General features: G+C 30.9%; 1 protein-coding gene across 3 annotated transcripts; it reads right to left on the reverse strand.

Moving 5' to 3' along the window:
* Positions 1 to 26644, reverse strand: LOC129956958 (uncharacterized). 3 transcript variants are annotated; one of them, XR_008782716.1, is made up of 3 exons: positions 26418 to 26506; positions 25212 to 25421; positions 1 to 1068 (listed from the first exon to the last, which is right to left on the reverse strand). XR_008782716.1 is itself a non-coding variant. In XM_056069017.1 (3 exons), the coding sequence occupies exon 3, from the start codon at positions 11119 to 11121 to the stop codon at positions 9634 to 9636; it is 1488 nt and encodes a 495-aa protein (XP_055924992.1). In that variant the 5' UTR covers positions 11122 to 11374; positions 25212 to 25421; positions 26514 to 26644; the 3' UTR covers positions 5190 to 9633. The 3 variants fall into 3 exon arrangements, 2 of the variants coding, with proteins under 2 accessions (XP_055924992.1, XP_055924991.1); XM_056069017.1 differs by lacking the exons at positions 1 to 1068; positions 26418 to 26506 and adding exons at positions 5190 to 11374; positions 26514 to 26644; XM_056069016.1 differs by lacking the exon at positions 1 to 1068 and adding an exon at positions 5190 to 11374.
* Between the last annotated feature and the right edge of the window lie 221 nt (positions 26645 to 26865).

Genomic DNA, 26865 nt, shown 5'->3' on the forward strand with positions numbered 1-26865 from the left:
TATTAATACTTTTTATTTACAAAGATTAAATGAATAACAATATATTTGATGATTTTGCAAAGAAATGGGTCATTTCAACTTCTTTAACAGCACATAAAAAGATAAAACATACATTTATCAAGCAAAAATAAAGTAAAATATTCACCATCTAAAACACTAAAATTTGTAATTCGGACATTGTTCAAGTCGCAAAAAGCATGTCACTGTACGCATTGCATACTGTCTCTCCTGGATAACAACCCAGTATCTTAATAAACGCCGATACACATTGTTGAAGAGAGGGAGTGGGAATGAAAAAAAGGTTACTAAGAATTATCTTAATGTGTGTTAGCACTCCCTTGATTTATTTCACCCCGGATTCCCTGTTCGAATTCTTCCTGTTTATTACTTTTCTTTCTTGATTCAACCGACAAACAAACCTTTAAGACCAAGCTTTACAGTCATTGTAATCAATGTCTTGGGGAAAAAAAAAATTCATAAAATTAAAATGAATTTCAAGTTATCATGCGAGAACATTATTATTTTTTAAGTCATTATTTGTTTTAATTAATTTAAGTCATTAACCAGTTTAAGCCGATTTGAAATTATCACGAGACATCGTTATTGGTCTCTCTCTCTCTCTCTCTCTCTATATATATATATATATATATAATAAAATATAATAATTTTTAAATTTTCATTTTCAATTTTTCTAGCTACAAACAAAGTTGGAGCTCGACCGAATTTGAGATGAAATAATAGCTATGATGTCATAGTTCTACGTCAACCTTTTAAAAACGCATCTGCTGTCAAAGAAGCATACGTAATAATAAAGCAATACTGGTAAAAGCAGGTAAAAGAAATAGATGCGATTAAAAGAGGATGATGAAAATGCGAGTTCGCAAATTGTACAGACTAACTCTATGGCAAAGGATACCGACGTGCTCTGATTGGTTTAAGCCTTGGCATCTTTTTGGCAATGTGGTGCACTCATAATTATGTAGTTATCTCTTATTTGGCTCAAACCTTGCAAAACTGTGCCAAACTGTTTCCCATCTTTGTTGATATTCTTGAATCCATTCCTAAAATCTGTGTTAAAGAAATGCAAGAAATAAGTATTCAAAAGAAATGTATAAACTATTTATATATTAATAAATCTGATTATTAAGTTAATAACAAATATCAAGATTAATAATTAGATTGTTAATAACTATATGAATCTAAATATCTTAACAAATATAGGCCATTGGCAGATAGACATCTTATGGTAATAATTTGAATACGAAATTAATAAACAAATATCTCCTTGTGTTATTTTATTTTGCATGAATATTCAATAATTATAATGATTTCTATTCCGTTTAATGTCAACTAAATATCTTAATAAATATACTATATTTGCACATAAATATTTTATGGTAATGATTTTAACGTGAAAATTTAATAAAAAAATTGACCGATCATTTCCCGTTAAAATAAAAGCTTAATTTTCAAGTTTTATTTTAATAATACTTCACAGAAGAATTGCTACCTGTGCTAATCTTTATTTACAAGATCTGAAATACGAAAAATAGCTCTATTCTCATCAATCTCAATTATTTTATAATTGTATTTCTCTAGAAGATTTAATTTCTCCATTTTGAAAAATGGCAGGCAAAAAAGTACGTAGAAAACAAAACAATGCAACAGGGTTACAGCAGCTACAGCATGTGCGAAAGAAATCGACCAATCAGAGCACGTCGGTATCCTTTGCCATAGAGTTAGTCTGTACAATTTGCGAACTCGCGATGAAAATGGCCATTTATGCTTTATTCATTGCCGACGTGATTTCGAGCTTCAAAACCCCCTAACCAAACAACACCATGTTCTCACATGATAAAAACCCCTCAGGGGCTCACCTACTATAGGTGAGTACGGGTGTCCCAATCCCGAGGTACCCAGGGATCTATACTCCCTTTATGCTTATTCTACCCTACGCCTTGTGCTTTTTGCTGTGTTTTTCTTTCCCTCGACGGCAAGCGAGGGAGCTCTCCATGAGAAGCTGTCGCCACTCTGTTTGCTTCTTGCTTCTCATGGACAGCCAAAACCCCACGTGTTGGCCGTGCGTGGCGACCCATTGGAAAGACGGGTGGTGCACTGTGGTCCCCTGTGCATCAATCGGCTGGTATGCTAACCATTTGGTGAGTCTGCTAGGGATCAAGCGAAGGGGTTACTCCTTGGGCTTGGCGTTAAGGGTGGTCACTGTCCCCGGGGGTAACTCCGAGCGTATAGGTTCCGGCTAGCGCTAGGGCAAGCGCCGAGGCTGGGAATGGCCAGAGCCGGTGGCTGCCTTCCCTTGTTGGGCTCCGTGGTGGGCGGTGCCGTCGGGCCTGAAAATTTAACAATGTCATATGGGTAAATCTAAACGTTCAAACAATGCATCAACTTTTCAAAACAATTTTCCACGATTCTTTATTGTTCATCGAATTTCAGACTCTAAAGAAACATTCCATGGTGTGTCTCCTTTTCTTGTTGAAAAGGGTATTACTGGAAACCTAGGTGAAGTGAAATCTATTAAGAAACTCAGATCTGGCGATCTTTTGGTTGAAGTTGGATATGCCAAACAAGCCAAACAAATTTTAAACATTAAGTCATTGTCAACTATTTCCGTAGAAGTTAATCCTCACCCATCATTAAACTCATGCAAAGGAGTTATATCTTGCGGTGAATTGTGTAATGTTTCGAATGAAGAGATTATTGAAAAACTAAAAGATCAGGGAGTGACCAATGTAAGACGTATTACTGTAAGGAGGGATGGCAAACTCTTAAACACAAAGCATCTTGTGTTAACGTTTAATTCTTCTAATTTACCAGATTATATTAAAGCTGGATATATGCGTCTTTCTGTAAGAACTTATATACCAAACCCTTTGAGATGCTTCAATTGCCAACGTTTTGGACATTCAAAATCTTCTTGCCGCGGGACACTGACATGCGCCCGTTGCGCAGAAGTCGGCCATGACAGCACTAACTGTACTAAAGCAGAGAAATGTGTTAACTGCAAGGAAGATCATGCTTCTTTTTCCCGAAACTGCTTTTCTTGGAAACAAGAAAAGGAAATAATTTCAACAAAGATAAAAAATCAAATATCTTATCAGGAAGCCCGTAAACTTATTAAGTCTAAACTCCCTAAAGTTGGAAATAGTTACGCTTCTGTCGTCGAAAAATTATCCGCAACCATATCCACTCAGTGGGATCCAGCTGATATAACTTCTAGCACAAATACACTTCTATGCACTTCTGCTTCGAAACCATCTCCATCAACTAATGTTAAGAATTCTTCCGCTGAATCTCCTGCCGTAATCTGCGAAGATGCTCCCACTTTACCTGATTTAAGAGGTTTTCAAACTGTTACAAATCGGAAAAAACTTAAAAAAGATTCTCCAGTTAAAGAAAACATTATTTCTAATAACGTTACTTCTAATGTAGAAAAAATTACTAAATTTTACACCACCTCCCCTCGTTTAATACCCAATTCTGTGGTAATTAAAAATGCAGCTTCAACCATGAAGGTTTCTACTAATGTTTGCCTAGTTAAAACTCCTTTACTTGGTACTTCTAATTTTACAACTGTTTTCCCTTCGGATGAAATAAAGAATGTGCAGTTTCAAGAATCTGATGCCGATGCTGATATGAGCTCCACCTCTGCGTCTGAAGAGGATATAATTGAATATAATATGTCCGAGGATTTGGAGGGCTCGCCTCCCCCACTCTCTAAAAAACACGAAAAGAGGAAATACATTATTCCCACAAAACACAAAAATATATAGCTTTATCGTTCCTTTTTTCCCGACAGGTTTCATTTTTTAACTGTTAATCTTAATTGAACATATGTATATTGAAAATTCAAATTTTTTCTAGTTATAATTTTGTGTTTTAGCATTTTATCTGCATGGCTTGCATATTTGTTTTATTTATTATTCTTCACACTTGAGATTTTATACATTTTTTGGCATCTTAATATTTTACAACTTGCACTTATTTTTAATAGATTTAATTGGCTTTAACAAGCTATTTTTTGACTTTTAGACTTCAGTTTGAGAAATTTCAAAGTGATTTTAGATTTTAATCCCTGCTACTACTATACCACCATACGTTATAGCACCTTGATCTTGTTTATCTACCATACGTTTGGCGCAGTATAGCCAAATATGGCTCTTGCGCCAATAAAATCAAACCAACCAACCAACCAACCACATGATAAAAATTAACTGCACTTCTCGAACAATTTAATTACTTAAATAAGAACTCCTTTTTCAAAAGAAATTTTTAGGTGCATACATATAATTTATAAATTTAAGAACTTTCCATGACGTTACGCACGCTATTACATACAATGCCAGAGAATAATTTTTTTTCAAATGATTAGACAACAATAGTTCTACACTTATCTCATAAGATATAACTTTCATCAATAAAATATAAAAATGTGTCCCACAGTAATGCTTTAACGTCTAATAATTGTCTTCTTATGCTCATAAGTTTTAACACAATTTTCTATACAAAAAATAAAAGAAAAAAAAATACTGGCATCGGTATTTATATATTAAATGGAAATAAATTGTATGAATATTTCAGTCTGCGTGAAAAGTTTCCATGATTTAGTTTTATTATTTGAAATGAAAAATTGCAATTTTTACAAGAAAAATGGAATTTTAATTTATAATAGAAAAAAAAAATCATAACATTAGAAATTTGATTTCTGAGTTGTCTTAAAATTGTACTCGAATTTTGTTCTCATATAAATTTAATCGTTTCATTTTTTTTTTGTCTATATTAAAATATTCTATAAAACCTTTTTCAAAAATTTAATTGCTTGTTATTCAAATAATTTATTTAGTAAGAAGTTTACCCTGAAGCATGAATAAAAATATTTCAACTGCAATTTATGGCTATAAATTATTTTTTTATAAGAAACTTTCTCGTATTCTTAGGCCTTATGTTTACAAATTTCGATAACAGATTTTAGAAGTGGGATAAAAATTCCAGCGTAAGTTTAAATAAATTAAAATGGCTATTTCAGACATTTCAAAATAAAATTCGAACATTTTTTTCTGGTCACTTGAATATCCTATAATTCAATATATATATATATATATATATATATATATATATATATATATATATATATATATATATATATATATATATATATATATATATCCTTATTATTTAGATTTTTTTAGTTAAATCAAAATTCTATTAAAAAATTTTTAAAAAAATGTTTACAATTCTATCCTTTATGTTCTGGAAAACAATAGAAAAGGAATAGATTTTTGAGGCAAGTTATTCATTAAAATATTTTATCGCTATCGTTACTAGCAGGTCTAAAATTAGGTTCCGCAGGTCCTTTTTGCACTCACAGTTCTACAAAATGAATGAAACACACTAAAATCGTAAAAAAATAATACGAAAAAAATCTTATAGCTACCATGAGCAAGCACTACCAGCAATTATTTTCTTTTTTTCCGTTAGATTACAAAAAGCATTGCCATTCTTAGAAAACAAAAGTTTTACAGCTGAGTTAAGTCATAAACTCTGCTCAGTTTACATATACTCCCACCTTGCAAAGTTACATTTATAGATTGAACTTTGCAACTTACATTACATAATATTTAGAATTCCAAAATAAAAATTAAAGTTCACATTATATAACATTTAGAATTCCAAAATAAAAAAAATAAAGTTCACATTATATAACATTTAGAATTCCAAAATAAAAAAATAAAGTTCACATTATATAACATTTAGAATTCCAAAATTAAAAATTAAAGTTCAAATTTTAATGTTCACAAGTTTAATCGCCGTGAAATTTTTATGGTTTTTTCCGATCTATTTTTGGGATGGTGCCGCATTCTAACAGTATCAGTGTTCTCAGAAGAAGAGTCAGTTGGTCTAGCTGCCTTCGAAACGACAGCATCAGTTTTGACAGACACTTCCAAAGGCATGGTGCCGCATTCTAACAGTATCAGTGTTCTCAGAAGAAGAGTCAGTTGGTCTAGCTGCCTTCGAAACGACAGCATCAGTTTTGGCAGACACTTCCAAATGCCTTTGAAAGAGTCTTTGAAATGGATGGATTCTTTCCTCTTTGTAAGTCCTTAATCTCGTAACTCTAGGGACTCCATTTTTTCCAAGAAAAATCTCTACGATAATTCCAAGTGGGCAATCGATGCGCTTGGCATTGTCATGCCCAATAAAAACAAGGTCACCAACATTTAAAACGTCATTCCTTCTTATTCCTCTGTGGACTAAAAGAGCAAGATACTCATTTCTGAATCGTTGCCTGAGATTTTCACGTAATCTCTGCAAGTAGTTTACACGTTTTGTCAAGGAAGATCTGTCTACACTGTCAAGATTTGGAGTTTCGCTGTTGTTGCCCCCATGAATAAACATGGCGGATATCAATGGTACCAACTCATTTGGATCCTCTTGAAGATAAATAAGTGGTCGAACGTTTATTATTGACTCTCAATCACATAATATCGTGTTGGGTTCTTCATAGCCGACGTTGTATTTACCTAGCACCCTGCGTAGAAGTTCTTTAAGCATTATCCAAAGCTATTTAAGTTCCCTACCACGCTGCTGTGGGAGGTTGGTTGGTTAAGTTTTCTGGCACACAAGCAAAATCTGGCCATGCTGTTGTGGGAGGAATAAATTTCCAAGTAATTTTCAGAACGGTTGAATACACTATTTTTTCCCAATCCAATGCCTTTAAAGCACTGCTGGTTCCCACAAAGTCCGTGCCGTTATCCGAATATAGAACGGGAATTCTGCCTCTTCTGGCAATGAATCGTCTGAAGGCTTGAATATAAGCATCGGTGGTAAGTAACTGAACCAACTCAAAATGGACTGCTCGATAGACGGCGCAAGTAAATACAACAATCCATGCCTTACCATTTCACTTCAAATAGAGAGGACCAGCATAATCTACACCGGAAACTTCGAAGACCTTTTAGACCGAATGGGAGTAGTGATGCTTTGCTTCAATACAGGATGGTGAGGTAAGTACTGATAACTTACCTCAACTTCTTTTCACCTCCCGTGACTATTTCCATCATTCCGTCAGATAACCAATCTTGAAAAACCTTTTCATAATTTCTATACAGTCCACTGGAAATCAGCTTCAGAATAACGTTCTCCAAACTTTGTTTCACCAAGGAAAAATTATCTGGCAGTGGAGCTCGTTTACATCAGAGAGCTTAGTTCCATAATGCTCCAACTCTTTGATCCAAGTTCATTTTTTAACAGGTTGAATATCTTCATAAATTTTGGCCTGTTCCAAAGCGTCAAAATTACATTTGAAGTTTCCATTTAGACTTCTTAATTTTATTTTATAGCAATTATGCTTTCATTCACCAGAATTAACTTCACCAAACAGTGAGTGGATTAACTTTTCTTCTCGAATAAATGAATATTTCATTTTTTTCGGCAACTTTTTTTAATATGTATGAATTTTGTGAGCCTGAATCGATAAGTATACGTACATTCATCTCATTATTACCTGAAACAAGTTTGGCTTGAAGTGTTTGCAATAGAACTTTCGGACTTCTGCATAAATTCGACAAATTAACTTCACTTTCTGGAGAGTTTTCTTTCACTATACACGGCTTGTTTATACTAGCAAGTTGAACACACATTATAGACTGATGTTTTTTACCACAAATTATGCATTTTACAACTATCTGACACTTTCTAATTGAATGACCGTGGTTCAGACAGGCATAACAATTTTTATCTTTCATAATAGTTTTCTTTTCCATCAAACTCATTTTTCGAGCAGAAAAGCAATCTGCACTTGCATGATTCTTGCTGCAAAAAACACGACTTTTTGATTTCTTGGGTCTGTGCATTGGCCAATAGACTAGAAGCTGTTGACACTTTATTTTTGTTTTCCTTGGAATCAAACCTTTTGTTACTAAAATGATTCTTACCTTTTCTTTTATTGAGGCCAAAACCCTGCATTGCTAAAGAAATTCATTCTTCAGCTTCTACTTCTGCTTTCAAAAATGCTAAGAAGCCGGCCAGTCTAACTTGCGGTTCACAACTATCGTTGACATCAAGACTTCTTTGCCTCTGCCATGCTCTCAATATTTCTTTTGGCAAGCAAGACTCTACCAATGGATGTACTAAAGCGGCCCTTTCATCCGTTGTAACGCCAAGAGTCTCCAATGCACGAATTTGTGACTCCAAATTATCATAAAGTGCACATATATTCGTTGCGGACTGTTGCTGGGCGTTTTCTATAACCGATTTCAGAAGTTCACGGGCGTAGAATTCAATGAGTAAATCACTTCGGCCAAAGCGAGATTTTAACGACTCAATAACTTTACTGTATTTGGCGCCGGTTGGCGGGAAACTCTCAACAACTTTCCGAGCGCGCGGTCCACTAACAGTGGCTTGGATCAAATATTGAAATTTAATTTCGGGAGCAATATCTACATGATTATGAAGGTGCTCCAAAATGGCAACCAGTCCTTTAAATATCCGGAAAATTGGCGAAGTTCAAGTTTGGGTAAGTGGATTTTCGTTTTCACACTACCTGATTCAACGGTTTCGGAATTTGGTACTTCTAAACACTCTCCAGCAGATATTTTTTGCTAATTCTAACTCATGTTGTCTTTGCTTCTCCATTTCCTCGTCATGACGTTTTCTTTCGTCTTCTTGGCGCGTTCGACTTTCGTTTTCTGGTCTTTCACTGATAATCGTAAACAAAACCTCTTGGACAAACTCTGGATCATTTTTATAATCTTGATTATTTAAAATCACTTCTTTCAAAGTAGTAACTGTAACTTTAGCAGGTAAAGGTTCATTACTTTCTTCCAACAGAGTTATGACATCCTCCTTTTTAAAAACTTTAACGTTTTCAAACATTATAATCGTCAGTTTCGTGTCCTATCGCGGACGCCAAATAATGTTACTAGCCGTCTAAATATATACACGTTTGCCTTTTTGCACTCACTCAAATAAACTCACAGTTCTACAAAATGAATGAGACGCACTAAAATAGTAAAAAATAATACGAGAAAAATCATCTAGCTACCATGAGCACTACCAGCATTTATTTTCTCTTTTTCCGTTAGATTACAAAAGACATTGCCATTCCTAGAAAACAAAAGTTTTACAGCTGAGTTGCCATTCTTAGAAAGCAAAAGTTTTACAGCTGAGCTAAGTCATAAACTCTGCTCAGTTTACAACTATGTATGCAATACAATCCCTCGGCCTTTCTTTTAAAAAAAATGGACTGCTGCCTTTTAAGCATGATAAATATTTCAAAAGCTGATGTCTGTTACTTTATTCAAATTATTAATGGATCACTGAAGAATTTTTTCAATCAATAAAATAATTTTGATTATAACTGATATTAATTTATTCATTATAACATTTTTCATTTCCCTTAAATTGTAGTATGCTGGGCTCATGAAAAAAAAACTTGAATGTCTTGTCAGCTTCTTCGTATCAATCCCCAACACAACACACCTTATGTTCCTTCACAATCCTTCGTTTCTTTTGTTATTACAATCCTTCGTTTCACAACACAACAAACAATAAAATTTCATTTCACTTCATTTTCATTCCTTTAATGCATGAAATGAGAAGCAATTTCTTTCTAGAATTTTATTTCCGTCTTTTGCAGCATTTTTTAGATTCTGTCACTATCTCTTCTATTATGGCTCTTTTGTTACGAGTTTTCGCAAGAATTTTATCAATGGCAAGAAAAATCTGTCTCCATCTGCGTTTTCTCAACCACATATCGGGTGCGTGAGCTTCTGCGAGGAATTGCATGTAACTTTTTTCTACTAAGATCTTGTGATTTTCGGATTTCAAGGCTTCTTCAAGGCACATTTTTATTAAATGCCGTTTCTCAGTCAATAAAAGAGAATCGAAAAGACGAAAAAAGTTATAACCGTAGACAAGCCTGATTTTGTCAAAATCCTCTAAATTTCTAAAAATAATTTGGATTGTCTGTGTATCTCCGGTATCGAAAAATTTAGGAAAGAAACAAGTTTGGTAAGCTCCATAATCGACGAAAAAACTTTTAAATTCGCTTGGACTGTTCAGGTATAACTTCTGCAAAAAGTCTGGAAAATAATGATCTGTTTTTTCAATATTTTTAGATATCGTCTCTATAAAAAAATAGTATTCCTGCTCAGTAAGAAATTGCCACGCGAGATCTGCCATTTCCAAACAAAGGTCTTGCAATGGCCAATCCAGAAAGGATCCTAATAATTCACAAGGCACAGTCCTTAAAGCTTGCATATGCTGTTCCGGACTCATCTGTGATAAGAAGTAACACAACACTTCGGAGAGTTTTTCTATCGGAAAATCGCCCGAACGTCGGCGTGACTCTGTGTCTCTGTCTATAGCGATTTCATTGACTAAAGGAACTAAAAAGGAGTTCCGTTCTGCGTTGCTTAATTTCTTAAAAAAATACTCAGCCGCTCCTTTGTTGCCGCTGAGTGCTGAGTATTCACAAGCAAGCTGCTGGAAAGAACTATCCCGAGACACAGATTCTGCAACGATGCTATCCAGTGTAGATTCTTGACCCGTCAGAAGGTAAGCCCAAGCAACGTCCAATTTTACTCTAGATGGCACAAAAGGCGATTTGGATAAATACCGCTTCTTACATGATCTGGGAAGTTTGTCCCATAGCTCTGGAATATAATTAACTAAGCAATATAACGAGGCTAATTTGTAGCCAGTCTGAACTCCCAACGCATCAAGACGTAGAAGTTTCTCTGCACTTTTTGGGTAATCCACCGTTCCAGCAGGTGTCCAACACAATTGCTTCAGAATATTCAAACCCAGTCCATCATGTGACCAATTAACAACATTTTTGTGGAATGTTTTCCACCTCGCTAATTCAGCACCAATCGGCTTAACTATAATCATCATCCGCTTCTTTAGCGGCTCAGGTATAACGAGATTTGAGATCTTCTCTTTTACCATGCCATTTAGGGTTTCGCGACCTTCAGGAAGAGATTCGAATTCTAGATCCTCAATCGAGGACAATACGTCCGTTTCACTCCACAAATTGATAACGGACCTCCTCAGGGCCATTTCCTCGAGTGATAGCTTTAGCACGAAACTGAGCTGTTGCTCCATTGTGATTAAGCAACAGAGGAATCGAAGCAGTCTTTGTGAGATCACCAGAAGAAATGAAGAACCTGAAGACAAAACAAACTATACCTCTTCTTCTAATCTAATGTTTCAAGTTTAATCCTATGCCTATTTTTACAATTATTAGTAGTACATTCGTTCGTAAGTTAATGTCACTTATTTGATACGTCTCCGTTGAAGACTCAGTCCATTCGTCTTTGAAAATTTATACAAATGCTTTTCTTCTGTTTTTGTTTACCTGTAAAGAGAGAAAAAAAATCAATCAAGGATCAGCTTCCAACAAAACGTTGAATTATATTTAAAATGTAGCAGATTGAATAAACATTCATCTAGATAAAAGAAATTCATCGTAAATTTTAATACTTCTCCGACAGCAGTTTCATCCTTCTTTGAAACAAACAGACTCAGATTATCCCTAAAGACAGGCTGCTTTAATCCATTGTTTGAGATTGAAACTCTCAATATGTAACAAAAGGCAGCAATGAACATAAACCAATAATCGTCTTCATGGCACCTGTAGAAGTAGCTCTGAAGGCATCCATTTCCTTTTTAATCTCTGGTTTCTATGACATTACTAATTTCCTTTTTTTTTTCTCGAATTCAATGGATTTAAAAGAAAAAAATTGAAGTTACTGAAACATATTGTTACATACCATTATAATTTGCATCAAAAACAGTTATGGTCAAATGGATAGAACTGTGAACTATTTTTTACAGATACGTATACAGATAGATAGATAAACGGCAGGGTTGCCACTCAAAACTAGAAAAAAAATTCTCTGTAATTCCCCTGTATGTATATTCATGATACGAGGAAATGCGCGAATAACACTCATGTGCTAGTTATAATGCGATATGTTTTTAAAGAGTGAGAAAAGCAAGGGAAGGAAGCCACAATTTAACATTATTAGAAATAATGGCATATAAAAGAAGATTTATATTTACATAAAAGAAAAACAATTTCTCTTTATTTATTATTTATTAGGAAGTAAAAATTTATACATTAAGGGGGAGGGACATATTACCTCGCAAACTCTTTAATCACACACAATTAAGGATTCGGCTGAAATGAAACACAAAATATTTTTGTTAACATAAAACATATCCTTTACTGATTACTTAAGAAAAAACATTACAAAGCAAAATTACTTTTTTTATTTACTCATTTTTTCTAATGCATTAAAAATAAGATGCAACAATTTCGTCCGGTCTAACATACATTTTTAAAAAAAATTATTACGCATTCATTGAACACATGTGAAAATATTTCCGGTGTATCATTGAATGCTTAAAGGACGAACGTGACGCATGCTTTAAGGCCCATGAAAATCCAGCTTTAAATTATTGTTTTGAAACTAAAAAGTTCGAAATCGACTTATTGTCCGACATTGAATTTGACGTGTCATCTTTTCCTGTATTCCTTTTTATATATTAAGTCCAACAACAATGATGGTTTTTTTGAAAAGGCAAGCAGTCTTGAATGTTTTCCTATTTTGGAATGACTAGTAAGTGCATGTTTTCCCATGTTACTAAGGCTTATTATCCTGTTACAAAGCAAGTTTACGCAGCAACTGGATTTTGCGGAACTTTTCGAAGCCATTCATCAACGTCTTGATTGATTTTTTTTTAACCGTCCAATTCGTATTAACCCTTTCTAGGGAGGTGGGAAGTATGCTTCCCACCAAATTTATCAATCTTTGTATGAAATTATGTAAGTTGGCATAAGTTCTGACAAATCTTTTTAGTAAGTCAGAAACTTAGATGCTTCAGTTCTTTATCTCATACAAAATGATGTGTCTTGATTTGTTACTTAATTATTAATTAACCAAATTAATTAATTAATCAAATTAAATTTATCCAATAAGCTAAATGAATCAATTTTCTTATTCTAATTTCAAGCCTAAAAATATTTTAACATAATATGACTAGAAAAAAATGGCCCTTTAAAGGATTAAATAAAGATTTTGAGCAGCTCATTGTTTTAATAAAATTCTCTATTCTGCTTTGAATAAGCTCACGGTTTCTCAAATAATAAACAAACCATTCAATAAACTCAAATATGATCGACTAAACAATATGATAGACTAAACAACATCACGCTGCTTCCGCAGATTGAATGACGGTATTCCCGCCAGAAATGTATTCTATTCCTTACCGCAGTTTCGGGAACCTCATGGAAAAAGAACAGCTGTCTCGCAAATCGAAACTGGAATGATCCATATAGAAAAAAGGGGAGAAAGTAGAAAGGATGCGAGTTTCCGCGTTACACAATCGCAAATGGTATTATTTCATTTCTGGACGCTATGACTATGACCTTTTATTCTTGCAATCTTTAGAGATAGGCCATTTTTAAATGGGAAAAAAAATAACCAAGAAACTTAAAATTCCCAGCATTTTCCATGTTTTTTAAGAAAATTTTCAAATTTAACTGCATTTTTAGACGATTTTTAAATTTTCTGTGTTTTAATCCGGTGGTTTGGGAACCCTGAGTATAGAAATCGTTAAAAAAAATTCGAACTCGAGATTTTAATGATTCTCCACGTTTTAGGCCACCCTGAGTTCGGAAAACACATTTTTGGGAAATGTCTATCTGTGGCAAAGATAACTCAAAAACAAATTTGAGTTGGAAGGCAGAAATTTGGTATACGGTCTTTACACCAAATTTGCAGATTTCTTTCAAATTTTAGTAAAATCGGTTCAGAGGAAGTCCGAACTGTTCGAAACGCGATAATTACAAAACTAAGAGAGCTAGATAGATAAAACGGGGTACACTGAATTAACATTTATAATTTAGACACTTATCAAACTTTGATCCAAATCCAACTACGGATTGAACGTCTGTCAATTAGAAACATGTAAAAGCGATAATTCAAAAACGTAATGATTTAAATATGTCAAATTTGATATAGGATTTTGTGATTACAAACGCATATTTCGGCCAAACCTTTTCTCCATTTGGTTAAAAAAAACCCGTGTAAAGCGCAAATTTTATTTTTGGAGATAACTAACGGCATGCCAGGGAATTACTCAATAAAAAATTCGCCAAGAATGTCACAATAGATTCAGTAAAAAGTGCTAAAATCAAGCCTAAAGTTAATGTTCCGTAACTATTGTACGCCAATCTTATATGCAAGGCGTTTTCTGTATGAAAAGACTTTTTAGAATATGCGAATTCTGTAAGGGCATATTAAGCTAATGGAATTATTGTTTCTTATTAAAAGGAGGTGCCTTTATTTTGTAGCTGAAACGATTCTTAACAGGGCAGCCATTTTATTACGCTTCATATTTTTTTTTTTATTATAATAAAAATATTACAAACTTGGTTTTTACATAGAGTTTAGTAATATTTTAATTATTTCAAAGGTGCAAGCAAATATTAAATATTTAAAGATTCATCTGATAACACTATAATAATTAAATTTTAAATTACGGAAATATTACGGGCGAAAATGCTAATTAAAGGGATGACATTCCGTTTATGTGATTACAGAGCTTCAAGAGGATAATACTGATAATGATAAAGCATATTTTGAATAAATATTTTTTTATTTGTCCCTGTACGGATTAGACAGGGCAAACCATGCTCGCAGTCTTCAAATAAATTTACAACTAAATCTTCCCATTACAGGATATTCTGAGATCGGAAAAAAAGCTATTTGAAATTCCATCCGTCAGTCTACGAAGGCGCTAACTCAAAAATGGAAAGAGTTAGAGAGAGGAAATTTAATATATGTTTTACATCAAAATCTTTTAATTTGAAAGAAGTCTTGGATAAACTGGGTGAAATTTTGAGCAGGCTGAATTATCAGACGCATAAATATATCAAATTTTGAAATTCCAGGTCTATTAGAAGAAAGTACCTCGAAGTCTGTCTATTCCTAGGGATCGAAACATAATTACTCATAAATGCAAGACTAGAAGCATGAAATTCAGTTTGTAGTTATGGCACCTAACCTGTTATTTATGAAAAGTTTTAAATTCGATCTGTCCTATAAATGGAACTTAAAAAGTAAACTGGATTGTATGTTCTAAACGAAGAAGTTTAATAAAAGCAGATTTTGGTAGCATGCAGGAAAAATTGTGGAAGTGAGAATCGTGAAACGGCTGAAAATTCTTGATGGAATACAAGATATTTTTAACGTGATAATATTGTTTGGCTATCTACAAACTGAGTGATGAGGTGTGCGAAAACCGCTCATTGAAACAAAGGGGAGGGAATAGTACTATAAAACGATACTAGTACTATAAAAAATAATTGTTGAAAGAATAAAAGGGTGTTGGAAATTTTGTTAAGCAATGGCTGATGCAATCAAGATGAACAAGTACAAACGAATCGAACATAGCACAATATCACCCAAACATTTTTCCTACTAGAGGCTCAAAGTTACGTTTCTGACACATACGCAATTGAAAAGAAGAGAATACGACATAACTCTGGCGGAATGATTTTAAGAATGTTCTGAAAATTTCCTCAAAATAATCAAAGAAATTTATCAATGACTGCTCAAAATTAAACCACTGAATATAAAAATAATATGTAATAATTCATTCACTTATTTCAGCATTAACTAACTTACTGAATATTAAGGAATGAGGGGAAGTTCCTTAGATTTCTATTTCATTTACTTTCAAACGATAACTCCTATTAAAGAGTAAAAATTGATTATACATTCTTTCAGTCAATCGACCTGCAGTCATATACTATATATTTTATCAATGAGTGCTCAAAATTAAACCACTGAATATAAAAATAATAGGTAATAATTCATTCACTTCTTTCAGCATTAATTAGCTTACTGAATATTAAGGAATGTGGCGAATTAGATTTCTATTTCAATTACTTGCAAATGATAACTCCTATTAAGGAGTAAAAATTGACTATACATTCTTTCAGTCAACCGACCTGCAGTCATATACTACATATTTTATCAATGAGTGCTCAAAATTAAACCACTGAATATAAAAATAATAGGTAATAATTCATTCACTTCTTTCAGCATTAATTAGCTTACTGAATATTAAGGAATGTGGCGCAGTTCCTTAGATTTCTATTTCATTTACTTTCAAACGATAAATCCTATTAAGGAATAAAAATTGATTATACATTCTTTCAGTCAATTGGCCTGCAGTCATATGCTATATATTTTGAGTGGGAAAAAAAATCACTTAAAAAAAAGAAAGCAAAATTAAATTAAAATCGTCAGACCTCAAAATAAATTTAGCCAACTGCGATATTAAAATGGTCGATTGAACTCGTGTTTTACGAAGAGTAGATCTACAAATAAAAAATTTTTTAACTCCCCCCGAAAAGTAAGAGTAGCAAATCAATTGCGGAAATTTCACAATTTTTGTGAATATTTCGAAAATTATCTGGGTATGCGCACAGTTTTTCGGATTTCAACATTTTAGCATGTCAGTTTTGCGTTTTTGCAAATACAGGGTGTTTATAAAGTTCCGGACCCATTTTGATGTTTAATAACTCATAAAATAATAAAGATAGATTTAAATTAATAACATAAATGGTTAAATAGGCTCAAAAAGTTTCATGACCCTTGTAAATGAACTTCCACGTGTGCCCACTTCGTCACACGGAGAATATCAGGTCGATAGTCAATTTCACGCCAGGTAGCGACAAGCATGTCGGCATCCACAGAGCCATTTGCGCACATTATGGCGATTAACAATGCCCGAAACATGAAAGGATGTTTCATCGGAGAACATTATGCTCTTCAGAAAATCAGCAGCATCTTCTATCCTCCTTAGCATATCTGTTGCAAAGGCCATCCTCCTAGGTCTATCGTTCGGTTCCAAAACTTGAACAATTTGAACTTTGTATGCATGCAGTCTTAATTTTTTCTTAATAACCTTGTACACCGTCGAAATTGGCATATCCAATTCTGTTGCCGCTGATCTCACAGATATTCTAGGATTGTGTAAAAATGTCTCTCTGACACGCTCAACATCAAAATCACTAGTGCAAGGACGTCTGGAACGTTTCTTATCTTCGATACTTCCAATTTCTAGAAAATTCTTTTTCCACCGCAAGGTGCTGTTTTTGGATGGAGGATCTTTTTGGTAAATTCTTCTGAAATTTCTCTGTGCTTGCACTATCGATTTCATTTCTATGAACCACCATAAAATCTGTGCTTTCTCTTGTGGTGTATGCATTCTCCTTAATATCCGCTCGAATAAAACATCACATACAAAAGTACTACATAGAACAAACACATCAAAAGTAAACATAACATTGCAATAGTTGACAAAAACAAAAGAGAGAAAAATGCAATTAATAAGCAGACAATATTTAGAAAAGTACAGATATTTAGACTGGGAAATGAAATTATCTGAAATTAACCACACGCGCAGACGATATTTACAAAAGTAAAAATATTCAAACCTGAAAAGGAAAATATATGAGTTATTCCATCAATAAATGTCATAAGTGTGTTTATATCTTTATTATTTTATGAGTTATTAAACATCAAAATGGGTCCGGGACTTTATAAACACCCTGTATATTATAGTACACTCTTTTTTCTCCTACATTCATGCATTTACACTCATGTCCATAAATTAAGGATAATGCAAGTTCAGGGAAAAAAAAAGAGTCAGAAGCAAAACAAATGTGACTTATTTGTAACGCCTATTTATTAAACAAAAGGTAAAGAGCAAAAAGGATGCTATATGTTTGATATCATTAATAAAAATTGTGATTTTTTTACACCCTGAAGCAAATAACAACAACAAAAATTCACTTATTTCTAATACGTGTCTTTAAAAAACTGCTCAGTTGAAAAACCCCACGCCAGGGGCGAAGGAATAAAAACCCCTTTGATCCTGCAATTCCTGTATGTGGAATTCAACTATTCAAATCGTACGAAATTATGCCCAGTTTTTTCAAATCCATATGAAATAATAACTGAACTTTCAGACGCAAATTATGAAATAACTAAACCAAATGCATTAACAAACAAATCTATGTCCATATATCAAAATTATGAACTTATTAAGTCCCAAAAAATAAATCTTGAATAATAATAATAAAGTCCTTTTTATTTTTTCATCCATTTTTTATATATAATCCTATATAAGTTGGAATAATGTCTAAGCTCTTAAGAGTAAAGTTTTTTTTTTTTTCTTCTTTATAATGATATTTTGACAAATGTCCTCATAGCATCAAAATATATCAATCTTATTAAGGTTTGAGTATATGGTCCACCACCTGATTAATTTCTATCTCTTTCTATTTTTGTCCGGGATATTCTGTTCTCATAGCGTAAATATCATAATTGACACAGAATCCATTATCAATATCATATTTGCAGATATTGTGAAAAAAACTTAATTTACCAAGAGAAAATGTAATTTCCATTAGAGTCAAATAAGCTCATGGAACATTCCAACCAATCCAAATTTGTGACATTTATTTAAAAACGGGTCATATAAATAAATAAAAAATCGTTATATACCATTAAAAATTCTTTTTCATGTAAAATTTTAAGGTTTCCAGATTGTAGTTTAGTTACAGATTGTGATAAAAAATAAAATATTGCAAGATGAAATAATTATTACAAATTTGCATATCAATAATAATCCAATGTCAATGCATACTGCTGAAACCAATAATAACATTGGTGATAATTGGGATAAGATAAGAAATACACCAAAGAAAATTTTCCCACTGCTGACTGTAAACTTCCTGTGTTAATTTTTGCTTCATTATTCTTATGTGTTTGCAAAAAATAAATATGATGTCCTCTAGAATAATTTTAACATTTGAATTATCAGTATCACAAAACGCATATAGAACTCTGCTAATGCTGAAATTAAGATAGATAAGCAGACAAAAAAATCAGTTGACAGCAGATTTACTAAATAAATGTATCAGTAATTATTCCTCCCATGCAGTTTTAGCATATAAAAGAGACGAAAATAGAAAAGTCGTTTTTGTTTTGATTATTGAAGAATTATTAGATGTTTTGATAAATTTTATAATTTTTTATACATGGGAAAAATTTATATTTCATATAATATATGTTGCCCTTATTTGGCTTAAAAATGTGGGAGAACGGTTTTACAACATACTCATGAACAATTTGGGCATCCAGGTGCTCAAAAAAATTGACAAATCCAATTACTCCCAATTATCATAAATCTCCTATTACTCACGATATTGCACTCTTTGCTAAACATTGAGATAATTATCAATTAAATAAAAAGAAAAAGCAACAAAGATCTGGCCTTTTATAGGCGGTGGCCCCTTACAGGTTGTCATTCTGAATGTCTTTCCGTTGGTGGAATAAATTTCTATAATTTAATTTCAGATTAATAATCGAATTAGTAATGATCTCAAGTTTTGATTAATAACATTATTCAAGCCAAAATTTATCAAGTAACTGTATTAAATAGATTCTAAAATTTTTTTATAAACTGCATTTTTTTTTCATAAGCTAAAATATGCATTAAAAAAAATAAGAGAGTTATAAATTAAGACTAATGGTTAGATCAATCTCAAACATTTAAATCATTCTTTCAAATGCCAAATTTTATTAGATATATTAAAAATGGAATTGAAAGTGAAAAATACAAACTACCTACTAATAAATGTTATTATTTTATATTTTTAAAGAATAATGTATTTAAAAATTGAAAAAATTAGAGAAAATAATTTGGAGTGATATTAATTGTGGTTATTTTAGAGTCGATATCTTTATATCAAATATATGCAAGATTAATGAATACTAAACATCCAGATCTTAATGAAAATGCAAAGAAAAATAAACAAAATCAAGATTCATTTTTACTTCATGAAACTTAATTTGCCCAATACCAATATAAAATTTTCTATATAAGATTTATTTTTTTATTTGACTCCCTGATGAAGACATTTGTTGTTTAGGATTAAATGGAATAAAAATGTACTTCATTATAAATTAGCAATGAATTATGTTAATTGAAACTAAACAGAAATGAGATGTTGTGATTATTTGAATAATGTTATTTAAAAATCTAATTTAAATTTAATTAATTTCCTAATTTTTAACTTAATTTAGCCTATATTAACTTCCTTCTAAAATGTTCTCTTGTTTTCTGATTAATTAATTCAACACAAGCGCTCTAAAAAGGCTTAAATCAGCGACACACACGCTCCAAGTGCAGGGATAAAAAAGATCTGCCAACGTAACCAAATTCTTTAAAAAGATATTTGCATTTCCCTCGCCTAAATCGACACGTGTAAAGAAAGCCCTATCAAAATCTCATAGTATAAATAACTCGGGGAAAATATTTTCTCTCTCTTTACACTTCTTCTGCTCTTGCATCGCTGGTGAGTGGGCATAATTCAGTTCGCCCTCGCTTCTTTGTACATAAATTATGCGTCCCGGGATGGAATAAAAGCAAACTTAATAATTCAAAGTGTCTTCTCTCTCATTGGCCACGAAACTGCTTCAGAAATTATGTTACATTTTAGAGTCGACAGGATTAGTTATATGTGCCAAAACTGTCAAATAAATTAAAAAAATTAAAATTAAATCCCCAGAGGAAGAAGCAATTCGACGTTGCGTTGCGACACTTCATCTCGACGATGCTTTTCGCCTCAGCTAACTGACGACGCTGAAGTTCCACTCCAACCGATGCAATATCCTCTGCCTTCCGTTCCTGCCAACATCCCGATGGTATGCTATGCTTTCCATAACCTGAGATCTCTTCTGACAGTTCTGCTCAATACCCTTGTGTTGATGCTCCTTATCACATCTTCAAGAAGTTCTAACTCCTCGACTGTACCAAATAAACTCTTCAAATTTCGAAGATGTCTTTGTGTTACATTCTCATTAAAATATAATAATCACCTTCATTTAAACTTAAAAAGTGCTGTTCTTCAGTCCAGTGCTCAACATTGCCTTTTTGTGATTCAAGAAGTGATTAGTGTTAAAAAAAAAATCGCAATCAGAAGTTCTTGGCTCAACAAGTGAAAGTCAAGATTTATATTGTGTAATTTTATTTCATTTTGGATTGCATATTTCAATTATAATACAATTTTAAATAATCTTTTTATATTATTGTTTAAAATATTATGAGTTTTTAAATTTCTTTTCAAATCTATTATTTAAAATTTATGCATAATATTAAAGTACATTGCATTTGAAATTTATATGCTAGTAAAATAAAAATAAAAAATGATTTACCCAAATACATAAAATTTATAAAAGTAATGACACATGATATCAGAGTAATGACACATAATAATAAATAAATAAAAGTAATGACACATGATATCAGAGTAATGACACATAATAATAAATAAATAAAAGTAATGACACATGATATCAGAGAAAATTGATAAATACCTAAGAGGACATTTTTCTATACCTCTGATTGTAATTTAAATAGTCCTTTGTTATCTATTGTGTCAGAAAACTTTCATATTTTAATGTGCATACAAATCTTGTAGATGAAGAAAAATAATAGACCAAAGTTCTTATATGCTCCGTAATGGCATGCAATAATTAGAATAATGTAGTAAATACCTCAGGGGGAAATTTTCACACCAATGACTGTCATTAAGCTATACTCCATTATAACTTGTGTAAAATACTTAAGTTTCCAAATACATTTTTTTTTTTTCAATTACCAGATATTTTTTATTTGCCAAATACAAGAATATTTTGAGAGTTACAAGAGTATTTTGAATCTTGTATTTATTTTCATTTGAAATTTTTTAATCTTATGTTTATAGTTTCAGTTCCTAGTGTTTAATATGAAATCTTTCAATTCTACAATTATTATTTTCATTTCAAAATTTTGTATTTGAAGTTTTTGAATCTTTGGGTTTTTTTTTTTATTATTTACAGACCAAATACTTATTTAAAAAAATTATATTGACATTTTATTTGGTTGAAATCATAGCAATATTGATATTTTATTTAATACTTTATTTCGAATTTAATAATCTTGTTGTGTCAGATTTCCTGGCATTTTAAAAAATATATAGATAGTCTGTCTTCATCGAATTAAATTCGTCAATTGAGTTTTTACAGAAAAATAGCCAAAATATCTTTGTGTAATATACTATTTAATTTATTAATATTTTGTAATTATTGTTAATTATTTAGGTTACTGCAGATTTTTACCAATATCACTATTTATCTTTTTATATTTCTAATATCTTTGTTGAATAATAATTTAAATTTTAAAAAATCCTTTTATTTTCTATGTTTTTTCCAAGTAAACCTCAAAAGTTAGCCTGTTGTCTCCGCTCGTAACAGGTTTTTTTTTTTTCTTTTCTTCATGGTGATGATGTTGTGATAGGCGCCATCACAACATAAATTCAAAAGTAGCAGTCTTATTGAAACACAAGTATAGGGTAAACCTCCCAATTAATTTCTATCTCTATTTTTATCCCGGATATTCCTTCTTTGGAAATGAATATTAATGGGTGGGAGTAGAAAGAGAATAAAAAATTTATCCCCCTTCTTGATGTCTTAATTTTTAGGTCATTAAGTTTCACTCACTATTAGAAATTAGACGACAATATTTAACTAGTCACTACTCATTTACTAGTGGGTAAAAGACTTTTTCATTCAAAATTACACATTTTTATGCCATTTGTTTGAGTTTTAATGTTTATAATAAGAGTATTTTGAACCTCATATTTATTATTTTCATATTCCGGTGTTTCATATTAACTCAGAACTATGTTGATATTTTATTATCATATAAGTTCAATTTATTATTCCATTATTTTACACCCAATTTGACAATTTCGATGAGCCTTTCACTATTAAAGGACACTGTATGCAAGCATTCCTTATAGACTTGCTTCAACAAATAGTGGCAATCAGCTGAGTTTCTGCTGAAAAACATTTTTATATAGCACAATTTAATATTATTATTATTTTGGTGTTGACAATTATTTAGGTTTATATAATATTTTTTACAAATATCACTCGTCATCTTTTGTTATAATGTAAAGGTAAAGGAAACTTAGGTATCACTTTTTATATGCATTTAAATTTAAATTTCTTACTTGGATACCACTATAAAGTATGGATGTGTGTCAAGGGGCCCCAATTCACTTCCATGTCTTGTGGTGGAGGAAAAATTGTAATAATATCTCTTAATTCTAAATTAAATCCTAATTAATTAATTAATTTCCTAATTTTTATCTTCATTTAGCCAATATTAACTTCATTCTAAAATATTCTCTCATTTCCTAATTCAATTCCACCTTTTTTATTTAATTAATTTCAACTGAAGCTCTAAAATTGCTGACATTGAGAAGTTTACACACTCTGAGTGAAGGGATAAAAATTTGTCGATCTAACACATTCTTTTAAAAGATTCCTATAATTCCCTTACCTAAATTGACAAGTGTAAAGAAATCCCTATCAAAACCTTACAGTATATAATCATGGGTATAAATGTTTCATTAGCTTTTCCTCTTTTGTGTTGTTCTGTGTGATGTGTCTTGTCGCTTCTGCTTATACACAACTATACCTCCCAGAATGGAATAAAGCAATTCGAAACATGTTTCATATTTTTTCATTCTCAAGATCTATGTTTTTCATGAATTCATAATAAATTTTACAGCTTCCAAACTATTAAGTAAACTGATTTTTGGTTTTACCAACAAATTCTTAGAATATTTAGAAAATATTTTAGTTTAGAATGTTTTGTGCACTTAACAATGCAGCCGAAATTTGCATTTAAAATATTAGAGGAAGAGATATTTTTTTTTTTTTGTAAATTTAATCAGCTTTTATGACAATAAATTGTTTTGACCAAAACTATCTCAATTTTTTTTTCCTGTCAATTTTCTAATATCATTTTCATTTCTTTCTTTCAAATGAAGGCATTTTATTTCATGTGGCATTACAAAAATAAAACAATTATACTTCAAATCCTGTTACTTCATGAATGGGTTAGTGAAATATATATTTTTTTCCTGCTGTCTAATTCAAGTTACTATTAATTATAGGGATTTCTTTTCTGTTGTTGAAAACTTTTGTTCATGCATTTGTATTATTGTAACTCTATGGAAAATTATTACTTCCTTTTTAAAAAGTAATGTCCAATATATATATATATATATATATATATATATATATATATATATATATATATATGTGTGTGTGTGTATTTGTTAAATTTCATAATGATAAACTATATTTTGACAAACTTTGAAACTTATCTTTGTACACTTAAAATTATGAATCAAATTCTCATCCCATTATTATGTTCCGAGAGACTACAAATTATCATGGCCTGATTTCATAAAATAGCTAGGAGGATTTAGATTATATGAGGAAACATTTCAATGTGAATTTCTTAAATCCAAATATAAATATGTTTGTAATTCAGTTTTATTAAAAAAAAAAAAAAAATGCCAGAGCATATTGATTCAGAAATTTTCATTAACAAAATCATCACATAAAACTTAATATTTACTAAATTTTTCATTCAACATTAGAAATGAAGAGTTTAAAATACCAATATAGACTGCTTAAATTGAGATTGAAACTACTGTAAAAAAATACTGTTCAAAAAACAATAATAAATAACAGTGCAAATAACAATAGTAATAGTGATTTACTTGGATATTTATTTGTAATGAGTTTATTTTTCAATTTATTATATAAAATGTCTGCATTTGTGTGCAATATCATATTTTTATATACATTGAATATAAAAATGAGATAAAGAAAAATAAGAAACTCTACAGTTTTAATTTTATAAAAAATTTTACCAAATTAACAGAAAAAAATAAATGTCACTATGTATTTTTCATACAAAATTTAATTTAAAAATTAATCCTTTTAGTTTACAAAGATTAAATGAATAATAATGTTGCAAAGAAATTTGATTTTGATTTGTAAAGAATTAAATCATTTTAACTAAATTAAAAACAGAAATGTCAAGTTTGATTTTAGAATAATAAAAGAGCTGATAATGAAAACTAAAATTAAAGAATTACTCATAATTCTTTTAGGGTTCTCAGGTTATGGTTTAAACATTAATATGAATGAAATTCACATTTCACAATCAACTGTCAAAAGTTTGAATTTCAGATGACTTACATGAATTAACTTTTCCTCTGGTATCTTCTTCACTTGATTGTACATCTTCTTCAGTGTATTTTTATCTTTTTGATTCAATAAATTTAAATTGCTTTCTTCCAATTGGTCTCATCATCCCACCGTAGAAGTTCTTAATTATGTGATCTGTATTTGAGGATAACTGCTTTATCAGATGTCAGGCCTTTTCCTTTTGCATTTCTTTCTCATATCCTAATTTTTATAAATATAAATAATAAGCATATTTTTCCTCTGACACAACAAATAAAAAGTCTAATTCCCACAAAAAAGAGCATAATGAATGCAATATAATAATGATGATACAGTATATAAATTTATTCATACATCACAGAAAAAAGCTTTGGTAAAATATCCATTTACCACTAAAGTTGAAAATGAAAAAAATAAAAATTCCTCAATTTTATAAGAACTATAAATGAAAAATACATAATAAAGCAGATACAAAAATTAATTTTCCATAAAATGGCCTATATAATTTTGTAAAATACTAATCAATGAAATGTTCTATGATGTTGTAAATTTTTTAAATGCTTATCAATGAAATGTTCTATTATATTTACATAATGTTTAATTCAAAGATCTTATTCATTAATGTCAGAAAAATTATAATTAGAAGTAGCTATGAAAACAGATCATACAAGAAAGTTTTTATAGTGCAAAAATCAATTATGTAAATCCATTACCAGACAAATTCATTTATCGCTTCTAAAACAATGAAAATCCACAACATTTGCTGTAGATAAACTAAAAATTAAACTGAAAGCAATATAAATATTTAATAAATTTTATAGCTAAAGTATACAATACTACAAAATGTTATTTTAAAAAGTTTTGAATAAATAAATATGACTTCATGTTTTGTTTATATAAAGCAACTGATGACTTGTTTTAATATAACAACTTTGCAACACATACATTCCATGTATATCAATTTTTAATGATGATGTAAAAATCTGAAATGTATGAACAATTACTTATTTAATTAAAAAATATCAAACTCTACCTTCGTGATAAATAATTAAATTAACTTTAAATAAAACCTAACAGCAAAGTTTTGTAGAATTGAACAAAATTTTCAAACATTTCTATGCGCCAATCTTATTTTTAAAAAAATGATACTCTAATTTACAATATAAAAATAAAAAAATTCTAGATTTCTTTACAATGCAAGAATGTTTAATAGATTACCTTAGATAAAATCCAAACATTGCAAACATAATATTCATTTTCTTCGAAATACTATTTTAATACTTATCTTGTAATGAACAAAATGGAGGTACTTACAAAGATCTGGATGGTCGCCAAAGGTTAGCGCCAAGTAGTAAATAAAACGAGCGATAGCTCACCAACATCGGTAACTGCGTCCGAAAAACAGTTGCCCAGAATGTGATCATCCGTTGTGGGATGATCAAAACATGGGAAATTTGGCAACCCGTTTGGTCTGGTGAATATCGATTTGACCTCTGAGCAGTGAAAGTGATAATCATGAACTGATGTTTAATTAAGGTTGGTGAATACGGCTAAAGATTAATAGAAAATTGAAAAAATAATTTTTATTTTCTCCAAAATACTATTTTAATATTTTTTTTCTAATGAACAAACCAATCATATTAAATTCTTTAATATTCTAAACATT

Source organism: Argiope bruennichi, chromosome 11 (genome assembly GCF_947563725.1).
Source record: "Argiope bruennichi chromosome 11, qqArgBrue1.1, whole genome shotgun sequence".
NCBI classification, from domain to species: Eukaryota; Metazoa; Arthropoda; class Arachnida; order Araneae; family Araneidae; genus Argiope; species Argiope bruennichi.

Excerpts from the sequence above, each read along its gene's own strand:
- LOC129956958 (XM_056069017.1), bottom strand. The coding sequence starts at position 11,121 with ATGGAGCAACAGCTCAGTTTCGTGCTAAAGCTATCACTCGAGGAAATG.